The following is a 15,228-nucleotide window of genomic DNA, read 5'->3' as shown; positions in this document are numbered from 1 at the left end:
AACTTTCATCAGCTTATTGGCATCTTCCATTAAATGCACAAGAGGTGTGCTGAGTCACTGCTTGGAGCACACTTGCCGGGTTTTAGAGGGTCCCATCAGCCCGATCTGAGGGACTCAGCAGACTGACTGCAAAGTCGCAAAGTAAAGGTGACTGTGACGGCAGCTCCAGGGACGCCAAAATGCCCCAACGGCCCCAATTTTATACCTGCCACACACCAGAAGGGAATGAAAACACCCCTTTCTGCCAACTCCTGATTCTGATGCTTCCTGTGTTCCCGGGGACAACCTCTGGGCTAAGAGAAAAGATTGCTGAATACAATTCAGAAGAAATGTTACAAACTCCCTAGGGACCAGTCGGCAAGAGCTGCTGCCCCTTCGTCCGAGTCGATGTGCTCACGGGCTCGTAGCCAGCATCTACGTCGGCTTACACGGTACCCGCCTGGGGGTTCTGCAACCAAGGCACTTTTGTTCTTTCAAACCCCACGACTGTGTGCACTGGGCTGGGGCCTTTCTGAGAGGAGAGGGGAGGAGTTGGGACTCACATCAAGAGGGCACCAGTGGTGCAGCACCCTGGGGCCTGATGGGTTCTGTCCCGATTTAAAACGGAACTTCACGGTTACCAAGACATGGCATCTGAATTCCTCACAGTCCCTGAAACGGCTCTGGAAAAGGAGAGGCTGTGTGGCTGGAAAGGGACACGCACGAGCAAGAAGAAGCCTAGTGGCAAATGGTGACAACCTCATCCTCTGGGGGCCCTGTGGTGGCCAGGCCATCCGGGAGAAGATACCGGAGGTGCGGTTAACTCATGGCCAGGTCTGTGTCTCCTGAAGGGCAACAGGTTGGAACAGAAGCTTAGAACAGTCAGAGATAAATCAGAAGCACTAGTGGGTGGGTTTCCCAGGCTCCTCAAAGCTGCAATTTGCCCAGAAGGCCTGCTTGTTGCACAGGATTAACTTCAGGCTTAATTCACTCATCAGGCACGATTCCTTCAGATTTGCTTCAAGGAGTCTATACTGGGAGCCGGGGAACGTGCAGAAAGAATATACATACAAATCTAAAATCTTCTTTTTCTAGAAATTCCAGTCTCCCGAATCTCAGTCCTGCCTTTCAGCCCAAATATGTATCCATTTTTAACTTTCTAAAAGTCTTGTTTCCTCAGACACTTTTGATATCTTGAAACTCAGTGGGGGAGGGGAGGGAAGAAAGATGTGCTACAGGCTCTTAAAAAGAGGCTGGGTGCTGTAGGGTTATGCGTTTTAACTACTGTCCCTAAGAATTAAAAGATAAAACGGTTTATGTAAAGTAGCATAATGATGCATTAATTCAACATTATATTTCACAAGCTGGTCTAAATTTAACATACTTAAAATGCATTGCTTCTGGAGAAAGTTCTGTATTTTCTTTAAATATAGTTCACATGTAGATTTAAGTATCTTTCATTTTATGCAAATGTTCATTAATGCGCTTATATTTCATAATATTTGGACATCTTCATTCTGGCATTTTCTTACTCCAGTACTTTCTGTTTTCTGCATAGTTAATCTATGTAAATTAAAGTTTACATCAGTCTTATACACGCACCTAAGATGAGATATAGAAAGAAGCCACTCTCCAAAAACCCTGCCAGGAACCACTGACATGTAGCCAGCGTCTAACTTCCTTTCGCTGAACTCATTTGTCTTGGTTTCCTCTTCTAAGTCAAGGGCCCAGACATGCCACGTCTGGAGCCTTCTCTCCCTCCACTGTCATGTCCATACACTCCCAGCCTAATCCCCAGTTGAGACGTCAGAGCACCCTGCCACATGTTTTTGTAGAGACCCATCCTCATCTGTACAGATGAGTTTCACCCAAATGTAAACACAGGACACTGAAGAAGGCCACTGGCCAGATTTCCACAAATTTAGCCCTGAAGATGGGTGTGGGCACCTAATTTTCTAGAGGAAGAAATGTGAGCATCTTTCTCAGCCCAGAAAGGGCGTGTGCTGGGTGGGGAGGCACAGGGTCACTTACGGGAGACACCCACGTGCTATGTTGATGTAATATGAGCTCAAGTTAAAAGCCTAACTTTAAAAGACTTTTGTTTTCAAAATGTGTTCTACTAAGGGAAACACATAATCATATAATCACCGCCTTCTAAAGAGGAGACTCTGATTTCCTCCCTCCTTCCCCTCCTTCTACCTACCTGCACCCTTGTCCCTCCCCAGATCCCCCACTGGGTGTCCTCTAGTTGGGAGACCATGAGCGGGCTTGCCCTGCACACACTCACATCCAGTTTCGGGATTCTTGCTTATACTGCCAAACTCTAGCCAAAAAATAAGCAATAGCACGCAGGGCTTCAAGGGGTGTCTGTTTCAAGACCTCTTTCCAGGGTCAAGGACAGTTGTTTACTTTGGGCACCAGGTCTTATCTAGAACAAGCAGCTACATTTTGATTTGCAACGAATTAAGCTAATTTGAAAGTGCATTTCACCTCCAACATCAGCTGGGTGAATTCTTCATTACTGAGGAATGAAGGCTTCCAGTCCTGCTGAATATCACAGATTTCCGTTTGCGCTGAGACTTCTAAAAAAAAAAAAAACCATAAATAAACGGTTATAGTCAAAGGCACCTTGGAATTAGAATTAACAAATGAAGCACATTTATTTCTATGTAATTTTGTGTAAACTTCTGTGTTGTTGAAATTAAAAGAAGCCCGGATAAGGAAATAGGTTACCCTGAGCTTTGGATGTAATGGGCTTAAAGGCGGCTCTGGATGTTTTCACACCCTTTTAATGAGGCTTCCGGAGAAGAGTCCTCCGCTCTCTGTGTGGCCACAGTGCTTGCCAGTAGCAGGAGCACAATGCCCTTGAATTTCCCCATGACAAAGCAGTTGGGAGTTAGGCAGTCGCCACCTATCAAGGCAATGGGAACAAAGACAGGGGCGGTGGGACACAGCCCTAAGCTGCCTCTTCAGGGTCAAGGCAAAGCAGAACACTTTAGAAATCTGGGATTTTCAAAAATTCCAGACACACCTTAGGCTTGTAGTAAATAACCTCCTGTGTCTAGGCAGAATGTCATGTATTTTTCAGCAGTTCCAGATACTGAAGTACAATGTGTCAGACAAATACATGTTATTTAGTTGCTTTTAAAGCCAGAATCTCAAACCTTTTCTGGATTGATCTATAGTTTGCTTGTTTCTGTTCTACCTTGTACTGAAGATGTTATTCATGTTTGTAAATTCAATAGTCATTGGAACACACAGGACTCCTTAAATACTCGAGTTCTTTTGCATTTTTGAAAGTGTATTTTGTTTTAATTACTAAAATGTCTCTGATAAGATTATTAGAGATAGCTCAAATGCTGTATCAGATATATTTGTTTTTCCTTCAGTTGATCCTCCATCTTTTTTTTTTTTAAGATTTTATTTATTTATTTGATACAAAGAGAGAGAGTACAAGCAGGCTGAGCAGCAGACAGAGGGAGAGGCAGAGGGAGAAGCAGGCTCTCCCCTGAGCAGGGAGCCTGATGCGGGGCTCGATCATGACCTGAGCCGAAGGCAGACCCTTAACCGACTGAGCCACCCAGGCGCCCTTGATCCTTCATCTTAACCAACATTTTGCCCCACTTTATCTAGTAAGAGGTTTCTTTAGGGATTATTTTTGTGATGCTACTGGGATGGTTTCTTCCTCCAAGATTTTGGAAAGAACAAGCTGTTGCCACCACGGTGGCCAGAGGCTGCACAACGTGAAATGCATCCTGGGAAGCAGAGGTAGTTCTGGACCAGTGTTCATTCTGGGGTGCCAGCCGAGGCAAGGAAGAGAGGGTGAAACTCTCATCCACTGGCATTTGATGTGACCAATATCATAAGCTACAAGTGACAGGGCAGGGTCAGCAAAGAGGTGTGGTGATGGCAGTTTCTAAATAGCAAGGGAAGCAAAACCACCTGGAATCATTTCTTTTTTGAAGAAAAACATTACAATTAACAGCTGAACCCCAAAATTCTACTGTAGTGTAAATTGCAGTTGTGCCCTAGAGTGCTCACCTCCCAATTGTTCCTGGTAGGTGTGAACAAGGAGCAGTATGTCTCTGGGTTATGTGTGGTCAAAGAAAAGTCTGGGAAATGGGGCAGAAAGTCTCTACTAAGCTGGGTTAATATTATCCTGTCCACCAGACACATTTCTCTTCGTGTTCAGCTTCTCCGCAAGCCCCTAGTCCCTATCCACTAAGGCAGACAAAATGAAGGGGCATGAAAGAGGAATATGATTTGATGTTGGAAGAAAATCACATGAAATCAGCTTGAGATTCACATAAGAAGAGGAAAGCATTGCAGGTCAGCCTGGTCCTGTAGAAGTAACATTTAGATGGATGTGGATAAAGACGTGCAATACACTTTGTTATTTACATAATTCAGGGATTTATCTCTTAGACACTGATGACATAAAATTTACCTACGAAGAAACATGGTCAGGTTCTCATTTTGATTTGGATTCCTTCAAAAAGAATATGTATCCATTCCAGGATCAAGATTTGCCTTCCAAGCTGAGAAAAAGGGGATGCTTGAACAATTATTGAGGAAAAAGTCATCATAAAGAATTATAATGACTACCTAGACTTAATCATCTTTTCTTGCTTATCATGTGGTCTTCCTGTATCATGAAGGCAGAAAGCATGTCTAAATCCACAGTGCTTTACCCTGGCTGCACATTGGAATCACCCCGGAAATTCTAAAAATACAGATGCTTGTGCCTCACCCAGTGGTGTGCTGGTAAAAGGCTTTCCCTCCCTAAAGGAAAAAAAAAAAAAAAGAAAGAAAGAAAGAATAAAAAAGAAAAAGAAAAAGAAAAAAAAAAGGCCCTGATTTATAGTGCTTTCCCATTTCTGTGGTGTAAATACTCACACAGTGGCTAATTTTAAGCTGTCAACTGGCTTGCAAAACTCCTGAAAATTTAACAATCATCTTTTGCAAGTCAGGATGAGCCAGCTCCAGCTCACCACTGGGGTTCCACCCCTAGATATTCTGATTTATTGATCTCTGAGGTGTGACCCAGTTATATGTATTTTTAAAACTCTCCAGGTGATTCTAATGGGTGGCCAAGGTTGAGAACCAGTAGGCTAAATGGCTACACTAATGGGCAGCTACAGCACAGTAATACAAATATCCCCAAGAGCTCCATGAATTATGCCTTGTGGAAAAACAGCATGGTGTAGTATTAAAAACCTGGGATCTGGAAGCAGACTGCCCTGTATAGATTCTCCCTGGCTGTCTGACTTGGGTGAGTGGCCTAACATCTCTGTGCCTTGGTTGTTTCATCTGTGAAATAATATTAACTCAGGGGAGCTGCTGTGAAGTTCACATGTGTTCCTATACAAGAGTCCTTAGAACAATGCCTGTCTGACTCATGGGGAGCCCTGAATAAATGCTGACCATGTTGTTCTCTGCCCTACTGCGGATGCTTGTGGAGTTCATGTCCATTTGGATTATAACGGAAGTTATTGTTTGTTTTTATTTTTTTGATTTAATCCAAATTTTGGCCCACTGCGGTATTTCTCCATAAAATCTACCATGAATTTTTTGCTTTCTTTGGAATATAAAATCACAGAGGATGAGTGAGATCTGCAGGTGATCAGGGAGGGTTGCATTTAAGGGGGCTGTGCAAAGTAGGCCTTAGTCTTATAAAAAAGGTGAGCTGGAGATGGGCACTCCTGGTGTTAGGAGGCTGCATTTCTGCTAACTGATTCTTTCCAGGTCCCAATTTGACAATTCTGTAATTCTGCAGCGGACAGAGCCCAGCATAAATGTCACACTGATGAACTTGATCCCAGCTGTCCTATTTAACAGCTGTCCTGCTTCTCAGTGGCACTGACCTAGTTTGAGTAATTTGTGCAAAATATCTTGGTAATCGCACCAACCTGCTATTTCACTTAGCCAAATCATTATTTAGGAAACATAACCGTTCTGATTAAATTATTGGGGCAATTGAATACTGCGGCAACACTTTATTCCAATCCTGCTTGATTGTTCTTCCCTGACTTTTAACAAAAGCAATTAACATATTCTCTACACTCCCCTGGGCAGCTTTGGAAGAAAAAGAAGGAGGATATATCATTACTGTCATCTTTTTAATAGGTATATACAATTATTAAAGAAATAATAAAAGAATAGCAAGTATAACGAAACTTTCTAATGTCCTAGCTGTGCCCTCTTCCATGAAATCATCTTGTCTAGGAAAACATTCAGTGAAAGAGAAGTATCACTGTGAGCACAGAATAATCGTAATTATCTCCTCAGTAACCTGACATTTCTGACTTTATTATGTTTGGTGTCATGGTGAAGAAAAAAAAAAGAATTCTGCTCTTCTTGCTTGTTAATATCTACTGAACCCTCTTAATTCTTCTCCAATTTTTTTTGTACCACCCATAGGTGAGCAGTGGGGCAGGGTGGTCAGTGCTAAGAGGTAAAAGGGTTTAAAGGAAAAAGGTAAAAGAGAAAGACATAAGTCTTTCTTATATTTCTTAAGTTTGAGAAAGACATAAGTTCAAGGATAGATTCAAGTGGTAACTTCATATAATGGAATACTATATACCAATGAAAATGAACAAGCCAGAACACTGGAAAAACACAGATTAACCTCATAAACATCATGTTTATGATCTATGATTCCATCTGAATAAGTCCCAATAGCCAAACTCTAGTATTAGAAGTCAAAATAGAGATTACTTCTGGGGAAAGCAGAGGTAATAGGAAGGAAGGGGCATCTATTGGGGAAGCTTGTATTTATTGACCTGTGTGTTGGTTTCCTAGCTGTGTTTACTAATATACAGTGTGATAAGAAACTCAATTGTACAGTTATTATTTGTGTATTTTCTGTAAGTATTAAAACGTTTTTAAAAAAGAAAGGAATGTTGGGATAACTGGATATACACATGCAAAAGGATGAATTTCAACTCCCTATCTTACTCCATATACAAAAAATAACTCAAAATGGATCATATGCCTAAATGCTAACCCTGTAGCTTATATGCATGATGCTTAATCTATGGCTTAAAACTATAAAACTCTTAGAAGAAAACATAGGTGATGTAAATGTTCATATCCTTAGATTAGACCATAGTTTCTTAGATAAGATACCTAAGACACACACAACCAACGACAACAAAAAAAGATAATTGGACTTCAAACTTGGAAACTTTTGTGTGTCAAAAGACATCAGTAAAAAAGTGAAAGGCAACCCACAGAACGGGGGGAAATATTTGCAAATTATATATCTGATGAGGGTCTAGTATCCAGAATATATGAAGAACTCTTACAACTCGACAACAAAAAGATAGATAATCCAATTAAACAATGGACAAAGGATTTGAATAGACATTTCTCTAAAGAAGATATACAAATGGCCAATAAGTTCATGAAAAGCTGAACACTATTAATCTTTAGGGAAATGCAAATCAAAACCATAATGAGATAATTGCTTCATACTCCCTAGGAAGGCTATAATAAATACCACACACACACACACACACACACACACACACACACACACACACACAACCAGATGTGGGGATGTAGAGAAATTGAAACCCTCATACACTGTTGCTGGGAGAATAAAATTGTGGCTGGGTGGCTCAGTTGGTTAAGTGTCTGCCTTTGGCTCAGGTCATGATCCCAGGGGTCCTGGGATCGAGCCCCGCATCCAGCTCCCTGCTCAGCGGGGAGCCTGCTTCTCCCTCTGCCTCTGCCTCTCCCCTTGTTTGTGCTCTCCTTCTCAGATAAATAAAATCTTAAAAAAAATTAAAATTGTCCAGCTCCTGCAGAAACCAGTTTGGCAGTTCCTCAAAAAGTTGAACTTGAATTACCACTGGACCCAGCAATTCTAATCCTAGATATATATCCAAGAGAACTGAAAGTATATAAACCCTGCAAAGGACTGTACATGAAGCATTATTCATAATGGCTGAAGAGTGGAAACAATGCAAAAGCCCCATCAACCGATATATGGTTAAGCAAAATGTGGTATATCCATACCATAGATATTATTGGCCATAACGTGGAGTGAAACACAAGTACTTGTTAAAATATGGATGCTAAGTGAAAGAAGCCAGAAACCAAAGACCACATATTGGATGGTTCCAGTTGTATGAAATGCCTAGAACAGGCAAATCTAGAGGGACAGAAAATAGTTGAGGGGTTGTCAGGATTTGGAGGGAGGGGAAATAGGGAGTGACTGCTTTATGAGATGATAAAATTAGTGTTAATGGTGGCACAGCCTTTTGGATATACTAAAACCGCTGTATTAAAAACTTCAGAATGGTGAATTTTATGGCACTTGAATTATATTTCAACAAAAAAATGGATTTGACAGTAAGTAAGTTACTGATTTTCAATTTATTTTTTCCATGGTGTAGCTCAGAAAGCTAAAGAGTTCAGGGGCCATGGCAGAGGTGGTTGGAGAAATCAGTCCACTTTGCTCCAGTAGAAAATGAATTCTTGGGCATTGCATCTCTTCAGAGCTGAATGAAAAATGCTTGCTGCAGACATTTTTAATCAAGACACTCCCACTGTTAATGCCACTCCACTTAGGCTGGGTGCTACCTGTGAGGCTGCTCTGGATTCTCTCCTCTGGCTAATAAAGCAATTTGGGAGGTGAGTGTCCTTTCCCAAAACCTGCTGGAGGTGGGATATTAAAGAGGGTGGCGTGCCTTTGCAAGAGGAAGCCTGTGACTGATGAGATCGGGCTTTGCTGGAAAGAGAGAACCAAGCAGAAGACCAGCTTGATGAAGTCATCGCCAAATGAGAGGACAGGAATGGAATAAAAATGGGGAGAAACGTAACCTTTACCATTGTGTTTCTGCAAAAATCCAATGACCTTTTCCAGCACGGTTGTTTTGTCCATTTTCCGCGTGTTGCCAGGGAGCATGGAGCTAAGCTCTTTGATGAGAACATTGAACTGGTCCCGACGCTTCTTCTCAGACTTGTTTCGAGAAGCTCTGTAAACACAGAACACACCAGTGACTAGAACATTCCACCGCATAAAGGCTTTATTATGAAATGGAACAATTTTCTATCAGAGTGCGCTCTGTTGTGATCATCTTATCAGAACTCTTTCAGGGAAAGTAACACTCGCCACATTTCAGAGTTGGATAATGGGGACAAAAATGTTTTGCCAGACTTCTGGCCACAAAGACAGACAGTGTTAATAAGTAAGTTCTGACTCAGATGCAAAATCTTACACAGATTAGCTCCGTTGCCGGATGCTGTTCAGTCTGACTTCATGGAGCTTTAAACTTCAGAGAGCAAATGACATGCTGTGTACATGGCGGCAGCCCACAGGGTTCTGCTCTGATAGCCCTTCCTTAGGCTCTAACCATTTCCCCTCCACCCCAGAGCACCCAGTCCTAGGCATCAAGTTACTAGGGGAAACCAGGTACCCTGAGAGTCTGGCACGGGGCGTATGTCCTGGCCCCTGCCCCAGAGCTCATCATCCTGTGCGGAGACGAGGCACACCCCACACAAAAACGTCTGCAAGCTGTGCTTGACCTGGGGCCAACGTACGACAGAGAACACGGATGGCTGTCAAGCTGCTAAGAGCGGATGAACCCTTTTAGAGATGACTTAGAGGAGCTTAAATGCATAATACTAAGCGGAAGAAGCCAATCGGAAAAGGCTACCTGCTGCATGATTCCAACTATATGACATTCTGGAAAAGACAAAACTATGGAGACAGTGAAAAGATCATGGCTGCCAGGGACTGAGGTGGGGGCGGATGAATAGATTTTTAGGGCAGTGAAACTCCTCTGTATGATATTATAATGGTGGATCCACATTATGTGCTAATGTAAACTATGGACTCTGGGGGATAACGATGTGTCAATGTAGGTTCATCCATTGTATCCACTGGGGGATGTTGATAACAGGGAGGCTGTCCATACATAGGGGCAGGGGATGTATGGGAACTCTCTGTACCTTCTGCTCTGTTTTTCTATGAACCTACAACTACCAAAAAAATAAAAAAAGTCTATTTCAAAAATGATACACTACACAGCGCATCTACACAGAGATCAAAGTAGAGCTGCTTGGCTTGAGGGGAGGGGACCTCTGAGGAAGCCTGGGAGCCTCAGGAACCAGAACAGGAAAGCACGGCTATGGTGGCTGTTCTAGAGATAGCCAAACAAGGAGCATGTGTCACAGTTAGCCTGCCCTCACCGGGGGAGGTTTGGGAAGCAGCACCACTCTAGAGGTCTTGACCTTTAATGACACACCACAGACCCAGGGACTGGCTCTCCGCCCCACGGGACCAGCCCCTCATCAATAGTCACCTTAGCCAAAGGTGATCGAGAGCTGACCCACCTTCCTCATTTCACCCAGGATGGACTTGTTCCACAGTCAGCTTACTGAGAGAACAGGAGCGACAGCTGCGGGGCCCATCAAACATGGTCTACCTGCTGCTCTAGGTACCCTGGGGCCCCGGCATCAAGGTGCCCAGGGCAGCCGATCACTTACCAGGAGGCTATTGGCCAACGTGCAGTCAGGACAGGGTGCTGGTGGCTTGCGACAACGCAGCAAATTCCCATCAGAGGGCTTCACCTCCCTTGGGGTAGGTATCCATATCTACAGGTATCAGCGTCAATAAAGATTCTGCTTCCCCAAACAGCCCCGGCAAACACGGGGACACAATGCAAATACCCTCTTCTTAGATGTCACAGTGGCCATAACCATTCTGCTTGCCTCTGCTAAGGACACACGACCTGTCTTTTTTTCAACACACCTGTTGACAAGCCATCCTTTGCTGATTATATCTCGGTTTGGGTTCCTTCCTGATGACACCTGAGGCAATTCTTACCTCAAAGCTTACCTCGAGCGTGTGATCACTACCCATACATAAGGATCTCCGTTTCCTGACTTTTCCTTCATTCCTAACCTTTTTGGATTTGGGGACCACCTGACACCCTTAAGGGGTTTCTACAAAGGCCTCATTCCCAGCCAAGTAACCACCCTCATGCATGTGTTCTCAGACTTATAGACTGAAGGCAGGTGTCCAAGGAAGAAGCTAAGGTGTCTTTTGAGAGTCTCGGGTAAAAAGCATAATGTTCAAACTCACAGGAGAGAAGAAAGGAACCTTTTAACTTTCTGAGTGACTGTCTATGCATTATAAATAATTTTTTGGCCTAGATTTTAAAGAGTGGCATGCAGCCTCCTTAGCCAAAAAAAGCTCTGCCTCTGTCCTACTTTGCCCATTATAAGTTATTTGTGAGCCGATAACACCCAGCTCATTATTACTCTGTTCTCTTCTTCAATGGGTGTAATGACAACCAACATGGCCTGGCAGAGAATACGATGAAGGCTTATATCATTAGTGACAGAAACACAAACTTGTTTCCGTCAGCCTCCGCCTGGGACACACTATGGTGCCCACTGGAAATCGGTCAATGTCAGCTGGATCTGCAGCTCTGAGGCAAGAGAAAGAAAATGAGCCTCGAATGACCTTATTTCCAACAAGAAGGTCATCTTGGCAGGCCCTGAGACACCACACTCAAGGCACCGGGACAACCCGCTGAAAGGCACTTCATCAGCCTCTGGGTTTGATTTTTCTTTTACGTCATTATTTACATTCAGTAAAATTCATCCATTTTAAGTGTACAGTTTGATGGATTTTGGTAATTGTGTAACCACCACCCAAACCAGAGTCGAAATAGTTCCCTCGTCCTGAAAGGTATTCTCCTGCGTCTTGGTGGTGGAGCTCCCCTCAATGACAGTCACAGGAAACCACTGATTTGCTGTCACTTCAGTTTTGCCATTTTTAGAATTTCATGTAAACAGAATCAGACAGCGTATAGACTTGAACATACAATTAGCATTAAGTTTTTGAGATTCATCCATGTGGTTGTATACATTAATATTCCTTTTGACAGCTGACTAGTATTCCATTGGGGTGTGTCCAGTTCAGGGGGATTGAGAAAAATGCTGCTCTGAGTATTCACATCCATGTCTCTGTGTAGACACAGACACACCTTTCTCCTGGGTAAATACATAGGTGTGAAATTGCTGATTCATAGTCCAAGTGTATGTTCACCGTGATTAGGTATCGCCATGCTGTTATGTATGCCAAGTGGCTGGACCGAGTCTGCATGTCCACCAGCAGTCTATGAGGGTGTGTGTTCCTCCACATGCTTGTCAACACGTGGTATTGTCAGTCTCTTCCCACTGTAGGCATTGTGATGTTTCCTCATTGTGGTTTTAATTTGCATGTTTCTGATGACTAATGACGTTGGACACCCCTTCACATGCTTAATGTTGTTTCATATATTTTCTTTTGTAAAATGTCTGCTCAAATCTTCTGCCCATTTTTCAGTCGGGTTGTTCGTCTTCTTATTGAATTGAACAGAGGGGGAGGAGAGAGAGAAAGAGAGGAGGGCTGGAAGGGAAGTTTGTGTGTGTGTGTGTGTGTGTGTGTGTGTGTGTGTGTGTTAAATATACACTGATACAAGCCTGAACCTTTGGTTTTGAATGCAGGGCTCAAAAAGCCCGAGGTGATCTTTTCTGGTGTCCCTCAAGGGGCAATGTTTCCATAGATAACATTCGTTGGGCGCTTACTATGTAACAGGCACTATTTTAAATACTTTACATATATTAATTACTTTAATCCTCGCAATGACACTTTAAGATAGATACTATAATTCCCAGTTCACAGACGAAGCAGCTGAGGCACGGAGACGTGACGTGACTCACTGAAGTCACATGACTGGGAAATGGGGGAGCTGGCTGGCTTGGGTGCCCGTGCTGTGAAGCAGTGCACTCTCTCTTGCCTCCTACAGCTCCCTCCAGAACCATCGTGAAGGTATCTGTTACGGAGCCATGCACCAGTGCTCTGGGAGCACGGGACTAAGAGTGACAAATTCTGGCTGCTTGAGGTTATAGCGCAGAACCAAAACACATTCTGCAGAAAAATGGCATTGCATGCTAATAGGATGATGGTATTTGTGTTCAGGGAAGAATACCGCAGAAAATCAACTAAAAACAGCCAACTGAAAGAAGCTCAGAGTCTAGAGGAAGAGATGCAATTCACACATCAGGTGCAATGTGATATGGGTTAGGAGACAAGTTTAGACAAACTGCCAAAGGAGTTCAAAAGGGAAGGAGATCAGCCATGTGAGGTGGTCAGGGAAGCCCTCAGGGGAGGGGCTGGTGCGAGGTGTCCTCGAGGGGTGAGTGGGCAGGTGGTGGGGAGACAACCAAGGAAGAGCCGAGTGCTCAGCTTTGACAGGACAGTTGGTGACATGTGGGAAAGTAAAGTGAGAGAGAGAGGACAAGAAGAGTGAGGCCAACCAGAGTCTCAAATGCCAGTACAGGCGATTTGGTCTTGGCTTTTGATGAGTCCGGGACAGGGTACTGACGGGCAGTCTGGGGAAGGGAAAAGGTTAGGACATCAGGAGAAAGGGGAGAGGGACCCAACTCAGGGGGAAGTGAGCAGAGACTGGAAGAAGAGGTGAGGGTGGTCGGGCACAGTACCACAGTGCCCTGCATGGCTATGGGCTGTGCACCCCAGCTCAGTACTAACCAAACCCCTTGTTGAGGAGATAGGGGAGAAAGTGGGGTGCCTCACCTGAATTTCATTTGTCTAAGAAAGAGTAATGCTGATGATATGTACCTTTAAATTTTTTACTCTCGAAATGACCATATAGTAAACCTGACTTTTTCTTTTGGGCAGAGTTCTATAAATTTTCGCATGTGTATAAATTCATGTAACCATGATCACAACCAAGAGACAGAAGAGTTCCCTCCAAAGCTCCTTCATTCTCTGCACACCTGTAACCCCAGGCAACCCCTGTCCTGTTCTCCATCACCATGCTCTCTTTTGGAGAATGTCACAGAAATACAACCATACAGCACATAACCCCTGAGCCTGGCTTCTTCTACCCACAGAATGCCTTTGAGATTCATTCAGGTTGCTGAGCCTACCGTACCTTGCCCCTTCTTAATGCTGAGAACTGGTTTTCTATTGTATGGCTGTCCCACAGCTGGTTTATCCATTCATCTGCAAAGGAAATTTGGGTTGGTTCCCCCCCTTTTTTTTGGTGGTTATGAATAGAGCTGCTGTAAACATTTGTGTACAGGTATTTTGTGTGTGAACACAAGTTTTCAGCTCTCTGAAATGAGTAACCTGGGTCCTATGGAAAATGTACATTTAACTTCATAAGAAACTGCCAAACTGTTTCCCAGAGTGGCTTTACCATCCTACCTCCTCACTAGTCATGTAGGAGTGATCCAGATGTTCTACATCCTCAAGGGGAGTTAGTATCATCAGTACTTGTAATTTTAGCTAATCTAAGAGATAGGCAGTATTATCTCATGGGGCTTAAATTTGCATTTATCTAATGGCTAATGATGTTCTTTTTTTTTTTGCCATCTGTATATCTTCTTTGGTGAAGCATCTGTTCGTGTCTTTTGCCCATTTTTAAATGGGGCTTTTTGTTTCCTTACTGTTGAGTGTTAAGTGTCCTTTATATATTCTGACACAAGGCCTTTGTCCGACGTATGATTTGTCAATATTTTCTCACAGCTCACCTTTTTATTCTCTTACTAGTGTCTTTCACAGAGTCAAAGTTTCTCATTGTGATGAAGTCCAAGTTAGCAATTTTTTTCTTTTGTGGATTGTGCTTTTGGTGTCAGGTCTGGGCATCATCTGCCCAGCCACAGGCCACAGAGATTTTTCTCCTGTGTTTTCTTCCGGGAGTTCTACACATTTTACATTTCATGATCCACTTTGAGCTAGTTATTTTTATAATATGTAAGGTTTTGGTTGAAGTTTATTTGTTTGTATGTGGTTGTCCAATTGTTCCAACTCCATTAAGGAAAAGATATTTCTACATTTCATTACCTTTGTAAAAAATCAGTTGGTCATATTTATGTGGGTCAATTTCTGAGTTCTCGATTCTCTATTTTGTCTCGTTGACCTATGTATGGATCTATTCCTCCACAAATACCATGCTGTCTTGATTACTGCAGCTTTATAAGAAGTCTTAAAATTGGATAATGTGATTCCTCCAACTTTATTCCTCCTTTTCAAAATTATTTGGACTATTCTAGTTTCTCTGCCTTTCCATTACATTTTACAATCAACTTGTGTATATCTACAAAGAGTTCTGCTGGGATTTTGATTGGATTTGCTTTAAATCTATGGACCAATTTGGGAAAATTTGGTATCTTTATTCTGTTGAGTCTTCCAATAATAAACACAATATATCTTTCCATTTA

General features: G+C 43.0%; 1 protein-coding gene across 1 annotated transcript in view; it reads right to left on the bottom strand.

Annotated features, from left to right (window-relative positions):
• Positions 1 to 15,228, bottom strand: part of NPAS2 (neuronal PAS domain protein 2) — a 151,065-nt gene that overhangs the window by 53,745 nt on the left and 82,092 nt on the right. Inside the window, exons 3-4 of the mRNA XM_027622741.2 lie at positions 8,815 to 8,963; positions 2,470 to 2,561 (exon numbers count right to left, since the gene is read on the bottom strand). Of these exons, the coding sequence (XP_027478542.1) occupies positions 2,470 to 2,561; positions 8,815 to 8,963 (241 nt within the window). The remainder of the gene's footprint in view (positions 1 to 2,469; positions 2,562 to 8,814; positions 8,964 to 15,228) is intronic.

This window comes from Zalophus californianus, chromosome 8 (genome assembly GCF_009762305.2).
Source record: "Zalophus californianus isolate mZalCal1 chromosome 8, mZalCal1.pri.v2, whole genome shotgun sequence".
Classification (NCBI taxonomy): Eukaryota; Metazoa; Chordata; class Mammalia; order Carnivora; family Otariidae; genus Zalophus; species Zalophus californianus.
The sequence above is the reverse complement of the archived record's forward strand: the minus strand, read 5'-3'. Positions and strand labels throughout refer to the sequence as shown.